The sequence below is a fragment of the Patella vulgata genome, chromosome 3 (assembly GCF_932274485.2).
Source record: "Patella vulgata chromosome 3, xgPatVulg1.2, whole genome shotgun sequence".
In the NCBI taxonomy this organism is placed as follows: domain Eukaryota; kingdom Metazoa; phylum Mollusca; class Gastropoda; family Patellidae; genus Patella; species Patella vulgata.
Genome location: NC_065881.2, coordinates 39,084,381 through 39,111,172, shown reverse-complemented (window position 1 = coordinate 39,111,172; position 26,792 = coordinate 39,084,381). Strand labels below are relative to the sequence as shown.

General features: G+C 35.3%; 1 protein-coding gene across 1 annotated transcript in view; it reads right to left on the bottom strand.

Annotated features, from left to right (window-relative positions):
* LOC126815318 (1-phosphatidylinositol 4,5-bisphosphate phosphodiesterase gamma-1) overlaps window positions 1-26,792 on the bottom strand; it is a 68,468-nt gene that overhangs the window by 20,735 nt on the left and 20,941 nt on the right. Inside the window, exons 4-20 of the mRNA XM_050540889.2 lie at window positions 23,333-23,380; window positions 22,419-22,500; window positions 20,785-20,865; window positions 20,568-20,617; window positions 20,335-20,383; window positions 19,679-19,777; window positions 19,285-19,394; window positions 17,409-17,494; window positions 16,956-17,076; window positions 16,680-16,765; window positions 12,667-12,749; window positions 12,364-12,427; window positions 9,975-10,045; window positions 9,094-9,204; window positions 8,486-8,655; window positions 8,168-8,368; window positions 7,402-7,524 (exon numbers count right to left, since the gene is read on the bottom strand). Of these exons, the coding sequence (XP_050396846.1) occupies window positions 7,402-7,524; window positions 8,168-8,368; window positions 8,486-8,655; window positions 9,094-9,204; window positions 9,975-10,045; window positions 12,364-12,427; window positions 12,667-12,749; window positions 16,680-16,765; window positions 16,956-17,076; window positions 17,409-17,494; window positions 19,285-19,394; window positions 19,679-19,777; window positions 20,335-20,383; window positions 20,568-20,617; window positions 20,785-20,865; window positions 22,419-22,500; window positions 23,333-23,380 (1,635 nt within the window). The remainder of the gene's footprint in view (window positions 1-7,401; window positions 7,525-8,167; window positions 8,369-8,485; window positions 8,656-9,093; window positions 9,205-9,974; window positions 10,046-12,363; window positions 12,428-12,666; window positions 12,750-16,679; window positions 16,766-16,955; window positions 17,077-17,408; window positions 17,495-19,284; window positions 19,395-19,678; window positions 19,778-20,334; window positions 20,384-20,567; window positions 20,618-20,784; window positions 20,866-22,418; window positions 22,501-23,332; window positions 23,381-26,792) is intronic.

Below are 26,792 nucleotides of genomic sequence, written 5' to 3'. Positions count from 1 at the left end.
CTGTTAAATGTCAGTCAGGGTCAGTGTTCATAATGGCTGTATTTTGTCAGCTTTAGCCGATTAATGTTTAATCTAGCCGACAGGTAAAACAATGAATACGCCATAATGGTATAATAAATAATCAACCTACATTTGGCTAAATTACAACGGGTTGATTATTACTTGTTAATGAAGAAGTCATACTTTAGTGAGAATCGGCCATATGGGGGTTCATAATCCTAGTAATTAGCACATTTAATGGTGATTTTGATAATTCAGTAAAAAAACAAAACAAGCTTTCTGATTATTCATAAAAGATTCAGTAAAATAAGCCACGTGGCGAATGAAGATGATCTCGGTTTGCGAATTGTGCGTCTTCCACGCTTCATCTGTGGGAATTCCAGCTACCGGTAGATATTAAAATAATAACTGTTATCATACAGTTCGTTCGTCGTGAAGGTTTGATGAAACACGATATTACCATGTTTTTTTATCGTGGAATTCCGTGATTTACCGAGTGAACACCGAGCGAATATCGAGTGACACGATAGCACTGCCTCGGTGTTGAAAACACGGTGTGACTTGGTGTTTTAATTAAACCATGCCTCTGATCGTTTATTTTCGATGAAGTACGTGTGCCTACGTGTGAAGATTTGCGTACGCGTTTCTTTGATCTGTTATATCATGGGCCGTATATACCGTTATATCATGCGATAATTCTGTTATTTTAACCCGGGCATTTTCATTTTGTCTTCTTTTAAACAGAAATATGCCCATACCAACACATTATTACTTCATTAATATGTTAGACATTTGTAAGACTTGCATCGATGGACTATTACAAATTCAATCAAATTAAAGAACCAGCGGCTGCTAGGCAGGATACGCCCACATTTTCGAGAGATGGATAGAGAACAAGCTAAGAAGAAAGTGATTTTTCCTACAATCAAGGGCCATAATTCAGGAAATTAAAATTCAATATGCGCGATTATCGAAAAAAATCAAGATCTTTGGGTTATAAACTTACATTTCAAGTTTCAACAAAATGAAGGGCAGCCATTTTGTCTGTCAGTTTTGGGCCAATTTTCACGAAATTCGAACTCAGCTGTCCTTAGGGTGTAACGGTGTAATAATAATACGTTTTTTTTAAATTGGATAAAAATTATGACCTCTATAGGGTACAATCAGGGGCCATAATTCAGGAAGTTACGGTCTGATATGCGCTAATATCGAAAGGAACCGAGATCTTTGGGTTATAAACTGACATTTCAAGTTTCAACAAAATCGGATAAAACTTATGACCTCTATAGGGTTCACAAGCTAAAAACGCGATTTTTCGTAAAATCAGGGGCATAATTCAGGAAGTTACGGTCCGATATGCGCAAATATCGAAAGGAACCAAGATCTTTGTGTTATAAACTTACATTTCAAGTTTCAACAAAATCGGATAAAAATTGTGACCTCTATAGGGTCCACAACCTTGATATACCATATTTTTACGCTATTTGAGAACGAAGGGCGGCCATTTTGTCTGTCAGTTTTGGGCCGATTTTCACGAAATTCGAATTCAGTCGTCCTTGGGGTGCAACGGTGATATAATAATACGATTTTTTAAATCGGATAAAAATTATGACCTCTATAGGGTTCACAAGCTTAAAACGTGATTTTTCGTAAAATCAGGGGCCATAATTAAGGAAGTTACGGTCCGATATGCGCAAATATCGCAAGGAACCGAGATCTTTGTGTTATAAACTTAAATTTCAAGTTTCAACAAAATCAGATAAAAATTGTGACCTCTATAGGGTCCACAACCTTGATATACCATATTCTTACGCTATTTGAGAACGAAATTTGAACTCAGTTGTCCTTGGGGTGCAACGGTGATATTAGGCCACACAAAATAAATGTCTTGTTTCTCGGGCAACTGACAGCTGAAACTGTAGGGAGGGAGGGCGGTTTCTTTTTTTTTTTACTCATTGATGGTGCAAAATAAAATTTGGCTATTGCTGAAAATTGTTGGGGCGGGAGGGCGGTCTTTCTTTTTTTTTTTTTTTAAATGAGAAAGTCATTACTTGTTTACGTTTTTGCTTTCCGTTATATTCAACTTTATTGTACATACTTAAAACATAAACCCAAAATCAAGTCTACTAAAACACTGAGACTGAACACTGACTGAAAGGAAAATAATTTTCCATATTTAATTCACATAATTGAAATTGGTTTAAAATAAAGTTCCATACGACTATGTAATAGCCCTCCATAAAGACAACAATATTTTTAAAAACTAAGCCTCTTTCACCAGGTGTATCAAAAATAATAATCATGGTAAACAGTATTTAAAACTAAATCTAGTATCGCCGGTTTATTTATAATTATTTACCGAATTCCAACCAATGCATGTCACACCGTGTCATCGGTATTGGAGATTGCCGGAAATACTGTTTCTTGGGATATTCGGTGTGTTTCTCAGAATATTCGGTGTGTTTCTCAGGATATTCGGTGTTCTATCCGGTGTTTATATTTAATGACTATTTAAATCTAACTAACAACTGGTCAGTAAAACCATCAAATCGGTAATCCAATTATTATTTTCCGGATTATCGAAACTACCGTAAATGTGCTAATAATGACCCAGATTCTAAGGTATGCATTATGACGACTATCGTCATCGTATCGTATTCTTAGCTATAATTAATTAACCTGTTCTACGGTTCATTATTTTATCAATAGGATTTTCCAAACAAAGACCGACTGAAGCCGGCAATAATGAGCCGATTACGATCGAATGATTGAAATATTGTCGCCAATGACTTTTAACACGAATCAAATTCTAGTTTATCAGGGGAGGTAATTAATATCACGTGATACAAAATGGAGGTTCTTTCGATATCAATAAAAAAAGGCAAATCTGCCAAACTTCGCCATTGTTCGGATAAAAAAGACAGCATGTTCATCTGAATCAGTTTTAATACATTTGAATAGATATACATGTATGGCGGATGTAGGTACATGCGGGATATTTTTTTTACGACTTGCTTGTCGATGTGCGGGCGGGCGTTACATATTTTTTTTTTTTCATCAAGACTAATAAATAGACTGCACGCGCAACCAATTTTGCGTGCGGGCGGTGCCCGAGAAACAAGTTATTTTATTTGTGTTGCCTTATAATACGATTTTTTAAATAGGATAAAAATTATGACCTCTATAGGGTCCACAAGCTAAAAACGTGATTTTTTGTACAATCAGGGGCCATAATTCAGGAAGTTACAATCCGATATGCACGAATATCGAAAGGAACCGAGATCTTTGGGGTATAAACTTACATTTCAAGTTTCAACAAAATCGGATAAAAATTGTGACCTCTATAGGGTCCACAAGCTAAAAACGTGATTTTTCGTATAATCCATGAAGTTTCGATCCGATACATGCCAATATCGAAAGCAGCCGAGATCTTTTGGGGATAAACCTATATTTCAAGTTTCGTCAAAATCGGACAAGAATTGTGACCTGTAGAGAGTCCACAAACAAATTGTGGACGGACGGACGTATAAAAATTATTCATCGCGATTTCACAGAGTTGTTAGGATTTGGTCGGACCCCCACCCCAGTCCACCCGCTACATGCAATACCAATTTGTAACGAGTAATTGTGATTACTGTGTTACGGTAAAACTTCTGTTTTTAGGAATGTGGATATGTGGGATTGTTCAATTTTTTTAAATCGGTACAGACATGAAGGTTCACGAATGCAGAGCGTCTTATGAACAAAATGATGTTTAGTCAACATATTTGCAGTTGACATATTCTGTAAAAATAATTCCTTTTCCCTACACCGGTGGTAATCATTTCATTGTATTGTGCACAAACGTCATTCCTTAAATAGCCCCAAGCCCCTTTAACAACTTATAAGCATGCTTTTTCTGTTAGGCAATTTATTCTACACTCTTTTAGATAGGCAATTTATTCTACACTCTTTTAGATAAACAAAGTGGCTACGTGCAATTTTATTCCTTGATCTTTTATACACGGGGCATTTCTGTTATTCAAACCAATCTTCACGTGAATGACAGTTCATCAGTGATTTGGGGTTCATGTGGAATAGGCTCTTCGATCGAAATACAGTTATTCTTTTCTAAAATAAAACGAGTGCCTTGGATTTTTGTGTGGATTTGATAGCGGTTATATATTAACTAATATTCTCTTACATCGGAGACTTGTGTTGCGTTCAGTTCATTTTTACGGTAAGTACGAGCTTACGTCTGACTTGAAAGTGCTTTCGAATCCCGTTGCAAGTTCTATTTATGTCTATTTCTATTTGCAAGACTGATAACCAAAATATCTTTATAGTTTGCAATTTAAAAGTCTATCTTTGCCGAGATTCTAGAGTAATTCTTAACTATACACTCTTAATAAAGTAAATATACAAAACAATTTGAAGACAGCATAAATATTTCATCTGTGTAATACATGTATAGTCTTATGCATACGTTTCCTTTAAAATTTACTAGACATGCAGCTTTACATGACTGGTTGGAAATATAACCACATGTATATCGTGCAGAATATGTGAACAAGCATGTTCTCACTATATAACGTGGCCTAATGCGTCCGTATAATTAACGAAAATATTCAACATTCATAACATCGTGGCAGTATATCGTTTTGACATCGATTGTTTATGACAAATAAATACCGTTAATTTTGCATGTAAAATTACACTGAGGCCTATTGTGTCACACGACTATCGTGGCACACGATAGCGACTGCTACACCGAGTTATTTATCGGGGCGTTACTGTGGCAATTTTCAACAAAAAAACGACACGATAATCGTGTTTCGTCAAACCTTCGCAACGTTTGTACTGTACATTGATGGATTCACTGACCAGTTGTAAGGTAAATTGAAATATTGATTGAATATAATCCCCTGATAGAACACCGAATACATGGAGAGAGAAACGGTGGATATTTTCCCCGACTGAATCTTCAATGCTGAATTCCAATGACACCTGACATATTGGTGGAAATTAGGTCAATAAACCAGTTCTAAATAGCATTTACCATTATGATTTTTTATTTTATACACATGCTGACAAGAGGCTTAATTTTAAAAATATTATTGAAGGTTATATCATAGTCGTACAGAATTTTATTTTATAGCAATTTCAGTTATGGTTGTCACATGATTATTGTGCCGTTTGTCTATCATCGACGAATGAATAAAAACTTTTGCAAATTACGTGACTCTTATGTGATGGACAAAAGACTACAAATTGTGTTATGAAGAAATGCCATCATGCCGTATCAGCTTATTTTGACTACGACATTTCCTGATATTGGCAATAAACACCATTTTGTTTTTTATACGCCCACATTTTCATGTGGACGTATTATGCCGTCGCCCCTGTCCGTTCGGACGTCCGTCCGTCCACAATTGTTTGTGGACTCTCTACAGGTCACAATTCTTGAAATATAGGTTTATCCCCAAAAGATCTCGGCTGCTTTTGATATTGGCATGTATCGGATCGAAACTTCATGGATTATGGCCCCTGTTTGTACGAAAAATCACGTTTTTAGCTTGTGGACCCTATAGAGGTCACAATTTTTATCCGATTTTGTTGAAACTTGAAATGTAAGTTTATAACCCAAAGATCTCAGTTCCTTTCGATATTTGCGCATATCGGACAATAACTTCCTGAATTATGGCCCCTGATTGTACGAAAAATCACGTTTTTAGCTTGTGGACCCTATAGAAGTCATAATTTTTATCCGATTTAAAAAACCGTTCTATTATATCACCGTTACACCCTAAGGATGGCTGAGTTCAAATTTCGTGAAAATCGGCCCAAAATTGACAGACAAAATGGCCGCCGTTCGTTCCCAAATAGCGTAAGAATATGGTATATCAAGGTTGTGGACCCTATAGGGGTCACAATTTTTATCCGATTTTGTTGAAACTTGAAATGTAAGTTTATAACCCAAAGATCTCGGTTCCTTTCGATATTCGTGCATATCGGACCGTAACTTCCTGAATTATGGCCCCTGATTGTACGAAAAATCACGTTTTTAGCTTGTGGACCCTATAGAAGTCTTAATTTTTATCCGATTTAAAAAAATGTTCTATTATATCACCGTTACACCCTAAGGATGGCTGAGTTCAAATTTCGTGAAAATCGGCCCAAAATTGACAGACAAAATGGCCGCCATTCGTTCCTAAATAGCATAAGAATATGGTATATCAAGGTTGTGGACCCTATAGGGGTCACAATTTTTATCCGATTTTGTTGAAACTTGAAATGTAAGTTTATAACCCAAAGATCTCGGTTCCTTTCGATATTCGTGCATATCGGACCATAACTTCCTGAATTATGACCCCTGATTGTACGAAAAATCACGTTTTTAGCTTGTGGACCCTATAGAAGTCATAATTATATCACCGTTACACCCTAGGGATGACTGAATTCGAATTTCGTGAAAATCGGCCCAAAATTGACGGACAAAATGGCCATCATTCGTTCTCAAATAGCTTAAGAAAATGGTATATCAAGGTTGTGGACCCTATAAAGGTCACAATTTTTTTCCGATTTTGTTGAAACTTGAAATGTAAGTCTATAACCCAAAGATCTCGGTTCCTTTCGATATTCGCGCATATCGGACCGTAATTTCCTGAATTATGGCCCCTGATTGTACGAAAAATCGCGTTTTTAGCTTGTGGACCCTATAGAGGTCATAATTTTTATCTGATTTAAAAAAACGTATTATTATATCACCGTTACACCCTAAGGACGACTGAGTTTGAATTTTGTGAAAATCGGCCCAAAATTGACAGACAAAATGGCCGCCGTTCGTTCTTGAATAGCATAAGAATATGTTATATCAAGGTTGTGGACTCTATAGAGGTCACAATTTTTATCTGATTTTGTTGAAACTTGAAATGTAAGTTTATAACCCAAAGATCTTGGTTCCTTTCGATATTCGAACATATCGGACCGTAACTTCCTCAATTATGGCCCCTGATTGTACGAAAAATTGCGTTTTTAGCTTGTGGATCCTATAGAGGTCATAATTTTTATCCGATTTAAAAAACCGTATTATTATATCACCGTTACACCCTGAGGACGACTGAGTTCGAATTTCGTGAAAATCAGCCCAAAATTGAAAGACAAAATGGCTGCTGTTCGTTCAGTTCCTTTCGATATATGCGCATATCGAATTGCAAATTCCTGAATTATGGCCCTTGATTGTAGGAAAAATCACTTTCTTGTTAGCTTGTTCTCTATCCATCTCTCGAAAATGTGGGCGTATCCTGCCTGGCAGCCGCTGGTTAGACATAATTATTAATTAAGATTCAGAGGATTCGCATATATGAGAACCCTCTTAGATTCTCACAAAAGATGACGAATTTCTAGCCCTGACTGGCTTACCGAAAAGATATGGCATAGGTGGTTTGATCTGTAACGCTGTTCCGAACTAAAAATGCTCGATCAAAATTTACTCGTTTTAGAAGATCTTCAGCAGTTGCCCGGCTCATACCTTCATGATACCATCTGAAACAGACAAAAATCACTATGAAATAAAAATTGAAGCAGCATGAGATATGAAAAGGGCTTACATTGTACTCCCTCTGTTTGTGATACACTTGCAGGTTTAGTGGCCAAATGGTCCGTAACTGATTCAAGTGGTTGTGGGTTAGATCCTGTTCTTGTACGAGACAAGGAGTAGGATTGCCTCAGGGTAGTCTTGTTTTTGTCTGACAGCTAAAAACTCCTGCACTAAAATACAGCATTGAAATAATGATCCCAGTTTGTGCTGAATTGACATAAATTTCGATTATGCTATCTCTCTCTCTCTCTTCTGACTGAATTTGAGGTTCACAGCTAATAGATGAAGGGGTCAGAAAGAGGCCAATACCTTGGATACTGCCTTATTTTGGATTAGCAAGATATTATTTCCGGTGAATGGGACAACATTTTTAGCAATATCCCAATTTTAACTTATTATTCTAAAGTGACTTTACTTATAAAAACCATAAACTTTAACTGTATTTCTTATGTTTGAGATTCTAATTTTTCGGCACGTAAATTGACTGACATATAAGTTCTACAGCTGGTCAATTTCACTGCCAGTCACTTATGACTGCTCTTTATTTATTTTCTAACTCCAAAACATGTTATGAATAAAGAAGCTTACTCTTTGCCTTCATGACTTTGTGGCTGTGGGACAGGTTCTTTAAGTATCATGGTAAATTCTGGACTACGTAGTGGGAAATGACGATAATGTGTGATAAGATTATATAAACTGTCAAATGTGACTTTATCAATGAGATAATACTTGACTTGGCCTCGTTCCTGCCGAGATCTAATTCTACAGTGGTTAGCAGTACCCTGCCGCCTGCAAATAAAACGTATTAATCTATAATATACACAATTTGGCCGATTTATAATCTAAACTGTCACAGATTATTTTAAAAGAGAATGCAATACTTTATTTCAATAAATTTGTATTTACCAAAACGATAATGAGAAGTCTCCAACAAATGTATCACTTTCTCGAACCAGGAATGTTCCGTCACCAAGATAACAATACTGTTGTAATAATTCTTCAGCTCGCCGTCTGCCCCCTTCCAATCTACCATGAAACCATCTCTCACTAAAATGTAATTCCTCAACTGCTCTTCCCTAGAAATAAAAATCTTGATATAAACCCAATACCAAATGATACAGATAAATAATTCAAAGTCAATAGTCTGTATTTAAAAGTAACACTTATATCGGTTGTTTCATTATGAAGACATCTTCTAGTGTATTTTTTTTACATCTTTTGTTATTCATGGCGAGATAATGCATTCCAGTGTGATTCTGGTATTTAGTCCAAAACTGTGTCACGGATATTGGCATGACAAGATCTTAACTCTAGTGGAGTCCATGCCCTAATATATGTATTTCATCATGTCTGAAAGTTTTCTCATTTTCATTTTTCAAAAATGTACAAAAGATCTCATTTTTCAGCCAAACTAGACATAAACCAGTAAAGCAGGCATTCTGCTAGACGCTAAGTAAGTATTAAGTGCGATGACAATGGTCTGTCTCTAGTACAACTACACAGAATGTACTTACATCTAACGAACCATCATCATCATCATCAACTTCTTCCTGGTCAGCTTGCTGTGTCTCTTCTGTATAATATAACTTGTTGGAATTTAACACAAAAAAATGGGGATGCCACGTCTGAAAAGAAATGTCAATTTGAAATAGATGTATCAAACAAAGTCTGCGTAATAAAAATCAAAATAGGCATTAAGAGAATTAGGTTTAACATCCACTCAACAAACATTAGTCATTTCCAGACTTCCAATAATTCCCTTGCGTAGGGGTGTTTAGAAGTGGGAGGAAGCCAGTGTGCCAATAGGTCAGGAATGGGGTTAGAGTCCTGGTTATGTACAAGTCTGTGTGGTTTTAATCCGGTGAGTAATAGAATTTGCAGATTATTGCTGTGTCTTAAACAGGGGGTTGAGTTGATGAATGGTTAACGTGTGTGCATTGCATCATTAGGTCTGTCATTAAGTCGAGTGTCGTGGTTTCCAATCCCCACTTGTACATGACAAGGAGTAGGGTCACCTGTCAAACCTTGTAGGATTTCTGCGGGTTTTCCGGTTTCTTCCAACTGCTAGAGACCCCTACGCATAAGTGAATTATTGAAAAAAAAAATTAACCATGTTCATCCCTAAATGACCTAGTTTGTATCGCCTTAAACCCTATTTCTCTCTCTATTCAACTGACCTATTTGATTCTTTCCACTCTACTTTATATACTTTTAAAGATATGGCAGTTTAAAATATGACCGATTTCAGAATATATTAACTAGTAGCAGTATCAAAATGGCAGAGAATCAAACAGATCAGTTCAATAGATGTGGTTTTTTTGGTTTAAAAAGGGAAGGAAAAGTTGTGTGTTAACATTATAATGTATTCCTTTATGGTACTAGTCATTGTACTCACATGATCTAATGCATTTTCTAAGTACATCATACCATTCTTTACTGACAAACTTAAATCTGCTTCAGCAGCACCTAAATTATACACAACAACCACATTAATATAATGACGATCACCATTAATGTAAACATCCAGGAACTAATTCATTAATGGAGATCTCTAACGATGGACTAATTACCAATGACTTTATGAATTGTAAGTATGTGTGCAAAATAACTAACATTGTTTTATTTGTAAAATTAGAAATCTATGAGTGGCGAGTAGCCGTCCCAGATTTCTCTCATGAAGCGACTAGTTAGTTTTGTTCATTTCAAACTCATCAGACTTGAATGAAATTGTTCGGATGTTCTCTTTATATAGTCGCCGGGGACCGGAGCACAAAAAGGATATCGGATGGATCTGCGCAGTGTTGTATCACCGGAGCAACTGATTCCATTTAATGGTGAACAGAGAGACGGCTAAAGAATTGCCGTTATAAAATGCTTATTTGCATAGACTCTAAGGCTCCCAACCAATTTGACTGTGTGGTTTAAAATAATATAAACAAGTGGGAGTTATATTTGGATAACCGGATTGGGTTGTTGAATTTTGTGATATGTACAAATTTTTTCTAGTATTATATAGCATAATTTGGAACTCGTCAAGACATGCATTCTTAGTCTACAACTTTTGGCAATTGTGCTGTCGGGTTATATTATCATAACGTGATAAAGATACCTAGTTGTCTTCACTAAGTTTTGGAATTGCCATACATATCGTGGATGTTGGTGCGGTAAGATGGCCGGGTCTCTCATTTGAGGGATTGATCAACTCTATCTATAGATGATTTTGATTCCATGTATATCACCATAATCGCATAGACCGAAAAAATATTCTGGTCCTTATACGCCTTATAAAAATATGAACGCTCAAAGCCAAGTGAAAATTATTTTAACCTCACCGTAAAGAAGTTCAATTGTTTATATAACCGTTTATGACCCCACCATTGTCCAATTTAGTAAGCCCTCCCAAGAGAAATGGCATCTATTATCCTATTCGGAAATAGCCCATGCCGTGCACCCTCCAAAAAAGCCAATCAAATCATTTAGAAGGCTGATATACGAGTAGAAATGTTACGATACAAATAATTGGGCTTTCCGTGACTGATCCCGACTGAGACATAAATGATATGTCATGTTGGATAATATATGAACCATTTTAAATCGAAATGGATTCACACTTAAGAACTTTTGCAACGAACGGCTATACAATTTCATAAGATTTAGTCCCGAAGGGTCCCCACTTTCTTTATATTTATATATTGTTTTGTTAGGCTGTGATTGATAGAAACAATTCAATGTCTGCTGTCAAGTTTGAAATCAATCCCTGGTGCTATATCACATGAATACTAGAGCCCAAATGGGCTTAATAACCAACTGGTAAAGTGGGTTAGGCTACCAATAGGCTAATAATTTCTCTCTATGAAAAAATGTTTACACGTGTGTTCTTGTGGCCATTCCCAACCAAATTATTTTAAACATGTCTACATAGGTACTTAAAGATCAATATTTCTACAAATATTGTTCATGTGGTAATAAGAAAATGTATAAATTTTCCCTTTTACGTGTCAAAAATGTAAAGCTCTATTTAATGGACAACAAAAGGCGGGATGACATAACACTGTAACCCAGGTATTGTTTAATCTTGTGTATCTAGGACTAATTTCTTTCACATTCGTTTAATATCAAATCTTTGTTTAAAAATTCGTAAAAATCGTTTAAAATCACCAAAAATCATCTAATTTGTACATGTGTCCAGTTTAAGGCTGACTGATTAATTTTGATAATGACTGTCCAATTTACAAGTATTTAATTTCCTGATCACTGTTCAAAAATTAATCATTATACATCATTAATCAATTGGGTTGTTTATTTTTTAACAACGATTGAGAAATTAAACACTTGTAAATTGGACACTCATTATCAAAATTGAATGGTCAGCTTTAAACTGGACAGAAGTACAAATTAAACGATTTATGGTGATTTTAAAGTTTTTACAAATTTTTAAACAAAGATTGGATATTAAACGAATGTTCAAGAAAGTGCTAGATACACAAGATTAAACGATACCTGGGTTACAGTGTAACCCCCTTTGAGCTGATAGGCTAATACCCGGAACTGCAAGATTACAACTACTAAACAATCAAAACATCTTGAATGTAAATGAAGATGGACAGATTGCTTTAATAACTTATCAAGCACTGTCTGTTGCCACATTTTTATGTATTTTACGTGTTTTTACAAACACTGCAGAAGGGAAGAAAAGCAAATATTTCTTGCAAACCCCTTAACACAAAAATATTAACTAAACAAAAAGAATAAATAATTAAATTATGGCGATATAAATTACATACTATCATCACTAGATACAGTATATTTCCATTCATTACCATCCACCCACTCTGGTAACTTTTTATGCTGTAAAACATTGAAAAGAATGCAAATGTATTACACAATTCCATAAAGCATAAAGAACTTTGTCAACTTTTATGTCATTCTATAGAAGAAGAACATTACCTTATATAGCAATGTTTATGAACAGGATAAAAATTCATAATATGTATGTATGTGACAGAAAAAGTAACAGACATCATGTGGGCATCAACTTTAATATACCCTTTACATCTAAAGTGTTACCGAGAATAAAAGTATTGTACCTTAATAATTATCTTAAATTTTAACTGACTAGGTGATGGTAAACATGTAGCCTCTTTATCAACAGGTTCCATTAGTAAAGTGTCTGTAAATAATCAACAACTTTTAACACAAATATTACTACAATTAGAGAGAGATAGAATAATGGGGTTTCAGGATTAACATACGGTTCAATTTTATTGTATACTTCTGAACCTCTGTTCATATTTTAATATATACTAAGCAGCAAAAGGTTGGTATGTTACTCTGAATAGATGCATTGCATAAAACTTGCCAAATTTTTTTATTGTATAATTGTGACCACATCTCCAACTTTACCTGAGCAATAAGGCTCCTTCCAAAACACAAGAATTGAACCCAGGAAATGTTCTCAAAAACGTAACCTGACTTCTGAGATGGTAATGTGTTCTCCATGATTTTCATGTAACTCATGCTGCACATGCTGTTCACCGGGACCATCCCTATAAAATGCACCCCCATAAATGGTTGAATCATTCACACTACAATGTCAGCAGCATGCCACGACTCACGACATCTCAGAGGAACCAGGTGCTTGGAAGACTCAATTCTGGCCACACTGCCCAAGCCGTTGCCAATAACTTCCAATATTCTGACCATCTACACGCTTCAGCAACGCTTTCGGGCCACCAACACCACAGATTATCGCCCCCGAACTGGTAGACTAAGGGTTACCACCAGATGACAAGTACACCATGTTGTGCGATAGCACGTGCAGAATTCCTTCACACAGGCATCTGAGACAGCATGTCAGACATGTTATGAGGAATATTGTATCCTACTGTATGTAATTACCACAAATATAACGACAAACAGGTACACTGTTCGAAAATTTTTTCATATTTAATTCATGTACCGGCTTGAAATTCATGTCAGTAATATTCCTGAATAAATTACTGTATTCGATTTTTTAATAATAACGACAATATTTTAAAAATCAAGCCTCTGTCAGCATGTGTATAAAATAACAAGTCAACAGTGAGGCTGATGTCCCCCGTCGAAATCCCAAAATAAATACATGTAGATGACACATATTAATTAGTTGCACATTAACTTTTTCAAAAGTATCGAGCAATCAAACTATACACTAAGTTTCATCACTCTATCAAATAGAATCAAGATTATCTTGTCCCAAAGCATCGACCAATGAAATTGATTAGCTCTGCTTAGCTTCAGCTCGAAATGTTAATCATTGAACTCAGTCAAGACATTCACCTAATGAACATCTACATCAAGTTTAAACATTCTACCTCAATTATAAGCAGAGTTGTTATGTTCCAAAGTCTTGACCAATCAAATTGCTTATCGCTCCTTAGCCTAAGCAGAAAATTTTCACCATCAAACTTAGTCAAGGTAATGATATAATAAATCTATATTCAGAGTTTCATCACTCTCACTTCATTATAACCAAAGTTATTGTGCCCCAAAGCATCAACCAATCAGATTGCTTATCTCAGCTTACCCTAAGCAGACAATGTTCATCATCAAACTCCATCAAGGCATTCACCTAATGAACGCCTACACCAAGTTTGAACATTCTACCTCAATTAGAAGGAGAGTTATTGTGTTCCAAAGTCTCAACCAATCAAATTGTTTATCGCTCTGCTTACCCTGAGCAGAAAATGTTCATTATCGAACTTAGTCAAGGTATTGATGTAATAAAGCTATACATCACGTGTCCTCACTCTCACTTAATTAGAACTAAAGTTATTGTGTCCCAAAGCATCAACCAATCAAATTGCTTATCTCTGCTTACCCTAAGCAGAAAAAGCTCATCTTCAAACTCCATCAAGGCATTGACCTAATAAACACCTACACCAAATTTGAACATTCTAGCTTAATTAGAAGGCGAGCTATTGTGTTCCAAAGTCTTGGCCAATCAAATTGCTTATTACTTTGCTTACCCTGAGCAGAAAATGCTCATTATCGAGCTTAGTTAAGGTATTGATGGAATGAAACTATACACCAAGTTTCATCACTCTCACTTAATAAGAACTAAAGTTATCGTTTCTCAAAGCAGCAACCAATCAAATTGCTTATCTCTGCTTATCCTAAGCAGGAAATGCAACATCTTCGAATTCCATCAAGGCATTGACCTAATAAACACCTGCACCAAGTTTGAACATTCTAGCTCAATTAGAAAGAGAGTTATTGTGTCCCAAAAAGTGTGACGGACAGACGCCCAGACAGACAGACAAACCCATTTTAATAGTCCTCTGCTTTCTTCGAAAAGCGGGGGACAAAAAATCATAACAGTAAATACTATTTAAAACTAAAACTAGCTTCGCTGGTTTATTGACTTAATTCTAACCATGTCATCGGCATTTGAGATTTACAATCTATTATTAATGACTGTTTCTCGGTGTAGTCAGTGTTCTATCTGAGGATTATATTCAACTAAGATTTAAATTTAACTAACAACTGGTCAATGAAACCATTAAATAATGATCCAATTATTTTAATATCTACCGGTACACCTGGAATTCATACGGACCTTCGAAGGCACGCAATAGATGCACAATCCATTCTGAGATCGTCTTCCTTCGATTGCCACGTGGCCTATTTCCTCAAGGCAACTTACTGGACCTGTTATGAATAATCAGCAACCTTGTTTTGTTTTTTTACTGGATTATCAAAATTACCCTTACTAATTACTTGGATTATGAACCACATGGCCGATTCTTACTAAGGTATATGACTGTTATTGTAGCCGACAAGCAAGTTAATTGACTTTTTAATTAACATGTAATAATTAACCCGTTGCAATTTAGCCAAAAGTATATTGATTTATGATACCATAGTGGCCGGTGCATTGTTTTAACAATTGGCTTAATTGAACTTCAAGCGGCTAAAGTCAACAAAAAACAGCAGATTAAGATCCCTGCCAAGGACCTATCCTCACCCCTCAACAAAAAACAGCTGATTAAGATCCCTACCAAGGACCCATCCTTTCCCCTGTACAGTTTGACCAACAACATCAGAACTGGCGACACAGGCAATGGAGAACTGTTCTGTTCACAGAGGAGACTCTCAGTATTGCGTATCAACTGCAGATGGCAGGACCAGAATATGGCGTTGACGCAGCCAGCGTTATTCTGACCAATGTGTCATGGAACAACTCATGGGGAGGTCCAAGCATAATGGTTTGGGGTGGATTCGGCCTGAACCAGAGAGTGGGTCCTGTGGTGTTCCAAAATCTTGGTCCAGGGAGAGGAGGCGGCATCACAGCAGTGCGCTACATCGATCAAGCTCTCAGACCCCACATCATACCACATTTCGCACGTCTGTGCCCACACCGCCATTGTTATTTGGGACTTTCTACAGCAGAATGGTGTCAACATTATGCACTGGCCAGTCCTTAGTCCGGACTTAAACCCGATTTAACATCTTTGGGATGAAATTCAGAGGAGACTTAATAATGTTATACCGAGGCCAAACACAGCTGATGGATTGTGCCAGGCTTTTCTGAGAGTATGGTTCCAGGTGCCAATGGCGTTCATCAATCGTCTGGTCCACTCATGGTACAGATGCTGCGCTGCTGTTATTGGCACTCGCGGTTGACAGACCAGATATTGATGTATAGACTGTGTACAGACTCTAAACCTTCTCGTAATGTCTTGAATTATTCACTAATGTGTCAACATACTGTTCACAAAAACTTGCTTTGATCCATTTAGTAAGTTGTTTTCTAGAATGATTTGATTAAAGTGCTTCTCTGATTTTGAAATCATACTGAGGTTTTTTTTTGCTGTTTAGTATATGAGCTTAGTAGGATGATAAATTTGACCCCTATAGATAATGTCTATAGATCAAGCCAAAGTGTTTAGAGCTTGCCCTCCGCATTACCAATCACAATATCACATCAGATTAATTCAATTTAACATGTTATGATGAACACCCTCTGTCTTGCTTTCAGCAACTATTGTTGCCAGTGAGACAGTAAAATTAAGTCCAACACTAAAGATCTCAATCTATTATAACAAAAAAATGTACTGACCCCCAAATATTTCTTTAAATGCAGTAGCCATATTTCTTTGTTGTCCTAAACTACAATGGTTCTCAATGGACAGAATCAGAGGATAGCTGCACATGGAAAATTAAATTAAACACAGAATACTGAAATTATTTACAGGTTCAGTACAAAAATGTATAAAATTAGAGTATCAAATGTCTGCACAGAGTTTAATGTAAAGTGCTTCAATATATATTAAAATAAATGATAAGGGTGTACATACAATTATTTCATATGAAAATCATTTAAATATGAACATACTCTGATGCCACCCATGCATGGTCTTTAATGGTCTTGAGAACATCATAGAATTTTATTTTAGAAGTAAGTGTATGACCATGATAGATATATGGATAACCATCAGGTCCATCCCAACAATCCACTAAAATAAACAGTTCATAAAATTACATTCACCATACAAAATTGCATTTGACTTTACAAAATTTTACATTTCACCACACAAAGTTTACATTTTACCACACAAAATATACATTTTTCCACACAAAATATACATTTTTCCACACAAAATATACATTTTTCCACACAAAATTATACTTCAACTCACAAAATTGCATTTGATCTCATAAAGTTACTCTTCACCTTACAAAAATTACATTTCAATAAACAAAATTACAATTCAATAAACAAAATTACATTTCACTTTACCAAAAATTATATTTTCAACCCAAAAATAACATCTATCATAGTACTTACATTCTAAACATCTACAACCCATACGTAAACATCTAGCATAGGCTTCACAAGATGATTCACTAGATAACTGATCTCCTGTTAAATATCTGTAAACAAAAAAGATAGGTTGCCAGGCAACGAAACATATGCCCACAGCAGCTAAGTCCTCCGGGGAGTCAACAAGGGTTGTCGCATATTTTTCCGTTTGTCAGTAATGAAAAAATTTTCACTTCATCCATTGATCCTTTGCATTTATTGAGCCAATAATTTTGTGGTAACGACTGATAGACTGGCGTGTATATAGTTTGCCAGCCAATGACAGCATACGATACAGATAACAGTGGTCAATGTTGCCCAATATTAACCAGGATTATTAAATTGATTAAAGATACATTCGTTAAGAGTTTAATAAAGAGTTGGCCATTTTTGCTATTATAATTATTTAAAAATAGATGATGAAAAAAGAAAATATTGAAAATTTCAGTCAAATTACTTTATTCTGAACGAAGTTGTCTTTGTTGGAAGTTTGGACTAAAAATAGGCATCAACTGTCTCCGAGAATTGCTGGTCATTTGACAGACAATAACTCCACCCACATATTCTTGATTATTGCAAGTAACATGCTCAATGGCTACGGTACCCTCGATTGGCAGGCCTTTCATCAACAGTCTGCGGTAGTGATAAACGTTAGACCATTTATTGATTTAATTATTAAATGATCGACTGTTTAAATCCAAGCTGTATCCAAAACATCCGAGGGTCTGCAGAGTTGATTTTAAGCTTGTCATGTAAATAAAGGTCTAATTAATAATTTCTATAACATCTGAAGCCTAAATAAAGACTCACAATAGGCAGATATATCTCATAACTAATGTATCTTTAAAGTATACCTAAATAAAATGTAAGAGGGTTAAAGAAGGTAAGTCTTTAGCACAATATCATCCAGTCTCCGAAATTGCAAACAGGACTCATTGGTCAATTTAAATCAACACTGATGTTGTTATCTTACTGTGAAAAGATGGGCTTCTGATATCCAATATTTAAGACAAAATGAAAATTGGCACAAGAATTGCGTGCTAGAATGCTTTTGAGGACCATTTGTAATGAAGCAATTCGATGAACGAGGTTAAACATACCCCACAAGAGAATACTACCAGTGTAGACTGGAACAACCAGACGCTAAAGACTGTCATTCAGTTTGCATAATTAGCCGAACATAACTGATTAGAAATTACAGTAAAAACAGAAATGATTGAATGTAAATCAGTTTATATACATCCATATCACATTATTATATGTGTTGTGTCCCATTTGTGTCCTTTTCTAGGTGCCAAAGAATAGCGATTTAGTTCCTTTAAAGTTATCACAATAACTGGATCACAATAACTGGGTTAAAGAAACTAAGAACTTAAAAGTGATGATGACAAGGATTAGTGTGGCAACTTTAACCCCTGTCTCAAGAAGATGTAGATTACTGGCAACTCTGTGATTAATACTCCCTTAGACTCATCATTTAAGCTACACTGTGTGATAATATCATTAAATGGGGTTTACAATCCTACCGATTAGGCTTAGGAAGACAGGCTTACGAGGAGAATTTTTCCCAGACAGTGGTGCTACAGTTTACTCTTTCAAATTCCAAATGTAAAGGGTTCTTAAACGTACATGCCAATGTGTACACAGGACCTTAGTTTTTTGTCCCATTCAAACACCTAGACGCTATTCTCGCCAGGCCCTCCATCCTACACCACTAACAAGGGGAACTGACACTTGAAAAACCCTGGGAATTGTCTCACCAGTAAGCCAGCACAATCACTGAGCCACATCACCTCCCGACTATTATTAAAGGTGAAGAAACATATTATGGGAGATTATGGTTTATAAAGTTTTAACTTACGTATTATGTGAAGAGGCTATCCAGTAATGGGACAAAGGATGAGTCATGTCTTGGGGATCATTTGCGCTATTCCATAATGTATTTTCAGGTGAAAATAAATAATCTAAAAACTAAATAAGAAAGCAGTATAGGAACTAGCAGTTTAAACTCTATAGCAGGAGTGCTAAATCACTCATAACTATTAATTTTTTTAACATGTTAACAAAGCATTTCTTAAATTTTATACAGATATTCTCCACATAAGAAACAAATTTTAAATTCAAACATGAACATGTAACCCTGAATTTTTTCCCAGTTTCAAGAAAATTAACTGCAAATGATAGTGGACAAAAAAAGAACAAGCTAAAAAAAAGTCTAACTGAACAAAATACATAGATATTATTGATCATTTTACCTCATATTCTGTAAAATAAAGTCCACCTGCTGCTCTAACTGTATCATCTAGAAAATCCATCATTCTTTTCTTCACATCACTAGTATTTACATTTATCTCCTGGTTAAATATAGTTCATTAATATTTCATATTCAAATGATATTTTATAAACCAAAGGTGAAACCCAGTAAATTTTGAGGTGGGGGTCACCATTTAAAACCAGCTGTTGAGGGTCAATTGGAAGTAACAGTAGTACATAATAAGCCTTCAAAGGTTACTAGTCTCTCAATCCCACGAATATGAGTGAAAAGGGGGATTTTGCACTACAATCTTCATTGCATTTAATCATGTCATGATTCTACTCACAGCACCTCAGTTTTTGGGACTGAGGGAAGTGAATTATATGTGTCACTCATTGCATTCAGGACTCACAATCAAGCATCACCTAAATAAACCCGTATTAATAACCAAAACGGTTAATTAATCACCAATGCTGAGACATGTCAAAGGGAGATAATAACTTGTTTAACAAAAGTAAAAGAAAATTTTTCTTTACATATATCTGCATAGGTAATAATCATATTTAAAGATTGTGTAAAAGCATACTTTGCTGTGATATTGTTTAAGCAGTAAACATAGACTGATTAACAAGTAAAAGTAACAAAATTCTCAATTACCTTTTGTTCTTCCATTAAAAAAAATTTGAACTTGTCCACAGACATTTGTCTGAAAAAATAAACATTATGTATCATGATTTTATTCAAAATACCCTTCATGACCTCTTTATATAAATTATCTCCCTTTTAGAAGAGCTAACAGTGGATTTAGGATGACAACCCAGTATTTAAAATGTGATATGGCAGCTGTTTACATCACATACATCTGTCTTATGACCATTATATACACTTACTTTTCATCTCCAACTTGATCAAAATATTTATCATTATTGTCTGTAATAATCTGAAAAGGTAAAATAAATAAAATATACATGCACACAGACAAGTTTGAGACTGACCCACATAGACAAGTTTAAGATTTAAATCATACTGACATGGATAAGTTTATTATTCATTATTATATAATGTACCATACTCATATGGACCATTTCATCATAAATTAATACTCACACTTGTGACATGGACAAGTTTATGGTATAAGGTAGCAAATTGTTCAAATACAACCTCCCCTTTACTTGCTGTATCAACCTCCTGAAATAAATAAAAGTCGAAATGTAAAATATGGACTGCTTACACCGTTTTGCAATCAGAAATGATCGTCAAGACTTTCGTAACATTAATAATACACTCAAATCCATTAAAAACGTAATTCCAAATTCAAAGTTTATTTACTGCAACAACTTTTAACAAATGTACATAACAATTGACAAAAGCAAGATAACAAGCATCTGTGGACAATTTCATGAAAGAATTCATTACAAATGCACAAAACCGAAACATCAGAGAAACATGAAACAAAGCTGGGGTCATCTGAAGTCAATATCGGGTATGTCCACCCTGAGCTCTTACACATGCCTAAAGTCGCCTTGGCATGAACTGGCACAGATGTCTCACTACCCGCTGTGCGATTGTTTGCCAATGATTTTGGAGTACCTGTGCCAACTCTGCAACAGTTTGTGGTACATGGCTTGAGTGCAAACCCGTCATCCAAGTTCATCCCAAAGGTGTTCGATCGGGTTCATGTCGGGAGACATAGCAGGCCAATCCATAACACGGACATAATGATTGTTCAAAAAGTCTCTTGTCAACCTGGCAGTGTGGGGTCGGGCGTTGTCGTGCTGGAAAACCATCTGTCGACGGACGCCATGTTGAGCCAGCAATGGAAGCAACACCGGACAAAGGATGGCGTCAACATAATGTTGAGCGTTGAGATTGCCTTGGACCACCACCAACTGGAACCGGAAGTTGACGTTGATAGCGACCCAAACCATGACGCCACCTCCCCCGAAATGATCCCTTTCAAGCACGCAGTTAAGAGCAAAGCGTTCATGTGACTTCCATCAGGAAAACTGAGGGTGAATCGGGATTCATCCGAGAAGATGACATTTTGCCATGGTGTGTTGTGCAGATACCCCTGATTTGCGGCCCATTGCTGTCGATGACAATGCAAAAGGATTTGACCTTGGTAAAGTTGACGGCAGCCTAAACCCAAGAGCAGCCTGGCGCCTTGGACTGTTTGAGGACTGTGCTGACGTTGCCGTGTTCCAACAGTTCCCCTGGCAGTAGCAGTAGTGATGAATGTTGAAATTTTGATCTGTATTTAAAGGGAATGCATGTGCCAAACGTGTGACATGGGACTGCTTAAAATCGTGAAAAAAGACAAGTGCTGAGTTTGCACGAAGAAGTGCATTACTGAGAACTGATATTGGGTTCAAACCCAGAACTCCACAAAAAGAGACCCATCACAAGTTTCACTTATGTGCCATAAGATAGGAAAGCCCAAGAAAATGTTTACCAGAAATATTTCACGAATTAGGCATTGCGTTTTTAATGGCTTTGAGTGTAGGTTTACTACACTGAGATAAGATATCCTGATCACCGTGACAACCACATCAGTGGTAATTTATACCAAGCATTACTAAATGTGAAAGTTTTCAGACAATTACACATGAATAAATGTATTTGAGCGTTATCACAAAGCTTCAGATAATAATGTTATTCAAGCCAAATATAAAAGTTTCATTAATAAATATATCATGAAGGACTAATTTACCGCAGAACTGGACTAAAAATAGCTTTTTTACCTGAAATTTCTCTCTTAATTTTCCTGTTGATGTTTTGTAATTGATCCTGGGTAACCATGCCTTTAAATTCTTTAATGTTACCCTGTAAATATAAATTTAATATTTCTTTTGTTTAGATGGTTTGCTGGTTTGTTCATGTTATAAACCCTAGAAATTGGAACTTTCGATGCTTTAGAAACATGTTTACAACCATAATATTACTTTAAAGGTAGTAAATAAGTCATATATTCAATTAGTAGACATATATTGCGGTATATTTATATTGCGGTATGTTTATATTGCAACACATGGTTTTCAAAGTCTGTCAAACTTTAATCCCTTTGGTCTCGTTCTACACGTGACAAGTGACACTTTTCAGGTTGATTTTTCAGGATATAACTTTTCTTTCATGTGTTTGAATATTTAATTGTACAATGGTTTTTATTCAAACTAAGATGACTTCAAACATGTAGGTAAATTTTTAAATAACCATAATTAAGTAGTTTATTCATATAGGATGAAATCATTTTATTTATCAGCATGGCTCAGACAGTAGTAAACACTGTGATAAATCCAGGCTCAGATATCAACATAATAAGCTTGTAGATATCTCTTTATATATTATTCTACATTACAAAAGACAGTCTTCTGGACCCAGGGCAATAAAACTAAGTTTGGTTCAACTTTCAACTGCTTGGTGCTAGTGCTCAAGGTAAAATATGTAACTGAAAGTAGTATCAATATATTCCTTTTGACGTACAATGTCAACCAAGTCCAAAGCAATGTCCTGTATTGTATTTAGGTTTAAGGGTGAACACAAATTCAACTAATTCTTAAATGACCCCAAGCCCTGGTTCCCCATCCCAATTTCTAAGACCCTGTCCACTATTCAAAAAATCTCTTAATCTAAATAAAAATTATTCAAACATACTTACACTTCTGAACCAGATTTTTCCATCATATAAAACTCCTTTCGTAACCATCTGAAATTTAGAATATATCCATTATTCAAATAGAATCATTTCTAAAAGTACTAACAACAAAAACACAAGCAGCAATTTTATTCAATCTCACCTACATTTAAACATTTTGATTAATATACAATACTACATGTACAATGATTTTAAATGTGCAATACTAAGGGGTAGAATTTATTATGGCCAGCCACAGCTGCTTATGTCTAAACCAGGGCTTCCACTTCAAAATTTTACCAGGCGGTCATTTTTCACACGGTGAAAGTGGTGATATCTTTGGCACATAATAAAAAACAACAAAACAACATGCTATTGAAATGTAGATCGGGTTTAATTGGGTCAAGGACAGTCACACGAAATTCAAGGTAATAAATAAAGGAACACGTGTAATCATTTATCATCATTTATTTTTCTATTTATACATTCATAAAATATAACAATAACAAGAGACATTCATTCATTGCAAGTACACTATTTGTTTAATTTATTTACATCATCCACCGTATATACTCGTTGGACCTCTGATGGAACTGTTGTGGTATAACATCTTTAAATAGTCAATCTTCTGTTCAAGTGACGTTTTATGGTCACTGGAAGCAGCGTGCTCTTCCAGAGTCGAATTTCTAAAATTCGGGGAACCAGTTATATATATAATGTTTCTGCCAAAACAATCTTTTAATTAACCAGTGCATAGTGCATATTGCGTACGTGATGAGTTACATGTAGACTGTTGACTATTTCACCATACATGGGGAAAAAGTAGTTCCGAATGATTAATGCATTTAAATAATTCAAAGTCATAAAAATGTACAATAATTAACATACTTCTCAAACTTACTGTATCAATAAATTAACTCGATTGATATTTGGGGAGGTCAAACAATATCGTGCTAGTATTTTCACTCGATAACATGTAAAGATAATTGGACATATTTCAAAATGGAGGCAAGCATAAAACTTCACTGTGTCAAGCAGAGTAACGTCTATCAATTGTTAAATAAAAGAAAATAAAAAGGATTAAAAACACACCTGACAACACATATTTTGTGTGGGAATATCATATCTTAACCACGGGAATGTTTGTGACCATTGAGATTTTTACGACAGACTTTGGTTTTTGGAGTGGAACTGTCTTCATCGTGGGCCGATGTTGAAGAAGGGAGATCGGATTTATTGACGACAATATCATCATCTCACTTTCTTTTGTTATTCTGAGAGGTTTGGAATTTCAACCTTTTGAAATGATGTAAAGAATGATTAACTCTAGTTATCGAGTGAAGACATCAAAGTAAAGCTTTTACAGTAAATATGGCTGCACGAGCAATGAAAGTAAGCAAATATGCTGTAACAACAACTCGGTTTTAAGAATGATCACACAGTACTAGGCCTTATAATAAAACAATACACGACTAATTAAATTGATTAATTTTTAAGCTTTTAATCTGTTTAATGTTGATCCTCCGTTTATTGTTATTAGAGCAATATACACAAGGATAATTAATTGGCAGTGGTTTCCATTTGGGGACTACTGAAGACTGTTAATTTTATTATACCCGACAGTTTACATGCCCGCAAAATGACGTACGGGTCTGATCTAGTTTCGGTCATTTTCAAAAGCCCTCGGTCCCGACCGGCATATACGTCAGACATGGAACCCATGGTCTAAACTCTTCTTTAAAAATTACATTAATTACAATGTCAAAGAATTTTCTCCCTGAATCTACTGACATACATGATACCACATTCATTTTAAAATTTCCTTTTCACAAACACCATCACAGTTCAGTATGATACTTCTACCATTTACAGAAATATCAATTAAAGTTACTGGTATGCAAAAATACTTAGTAAATTAGTTTACCAAATACTTATTAAAAAATATTAAAAAAAATAAATAATGTTAATAATTCACATTGTTTGCCCTCCAACTAAGAATATATATACAATATATACAATATTAAAATACACTAAGATCATTTCTGTTTAGCCTTTATTTCTTGTTTTAATTACTGACTTTTAATGTGTCAGTCTAGTTTTTTTGGCAGCCTTTGCAAATATTTCCTTTGCTTTTCTTTTTGTAATAATTTTGACTGCGGTTGGTGCAATGTCTAATTTTTGTTTCCTTTCTTGGGCAAGTTTCTTTTTATTCTCAAGAACTTCTTTGTACTGTTTGTATGAACTTTTTATATTTCTACAAAGAGTACTATCCACTCTTTCGTGTAAGAAATCGTTTTTCTTGAAGAACTGCACTGCACTCTTTTCAGCTGCCTTGAGACCATACTTGATGTTCTGTATTGAATTGTATGTAGCTATGTTTATCCTCCCCAACTTGCTATCAATAATGTCATTTATAACATTAAAGGAGCTTTCCACTTTTTTTTTTTTATAAACAATATTTTATTCACAGAAAAGGAGCTTTCCACTTGAGGACCATGAAAGCAGCGCAAGACTGCCTTCACCATTTTTGATAAGATTAAGAATGGATATTTTTTGTTAATTTCATCCCTACCCCACCAGGTATCTATTCCTTCCCCTTCTTGAATATCAGGAATTGTGGCTGTCTGAAATTTTCTGACCTCCATGTCATATTGATCTAGCTCATCTTCTGCTAATACATTAGTAACCAAGGTTGGTACTTTTCTTAGATATGTCAGAGATAGTGAATAACCCTAGAATCTGGATGTATTGCAGAAACCGATTTCAGAAAACAATTAAATCGGAACAAGATTGTTGTCAAAAATGGGAAACAAACTCAAAAAATCGGGACCGTACCAGACAAAAAGCGGAAATCCACTTTAAAGCGGGAAAAAATCATGTCTGTAGTGTTAAACATTGTGTATAATAAATTTAAATAAAGTCAATCGAATATTAACTTTAGCCTCTAGAGCGTCCACAAGAAGCTTCAAAGTGATCAAGGGCCATAACTCTGGCAGTAATTATCAGATATGGTTGAAAATCAATAGGCTTGCCAGACAACGAAAATATGCCCACAGCAGCTAAGTCGTCCGGGCAGTAAACAAGGGTTGTCTCATTTTTTTTCTTTTGTCAGTAATGAAAACATTTACAACACACTAAAATCGGATTAAGATTAACAACCCATTCAGTAATTATCAGAAATCATTAGAATCTGTTTTAATTGTTTGTCTCATGACCTTGAACAGTGTGAATAAATTAATATAAACTTTAACCTCTAGCACGTCCACAAGATTTCCCAAGTGATCAAGGACCATAACTCTTGCAGTAATTATCTGAAATCGTTGAAAATCAATAGGTTTCTTCGTGATCTTAAACACTGTGTATAAATTTAAAAGTCAATCGGATATTAAGTTTAGCCTCTAGAGTGTCTACAAGCGATTGTGGATGCCGGACGGACTGGAGTGACAATATATGACCACACTTCAATGTGGGCGTATAAATACGA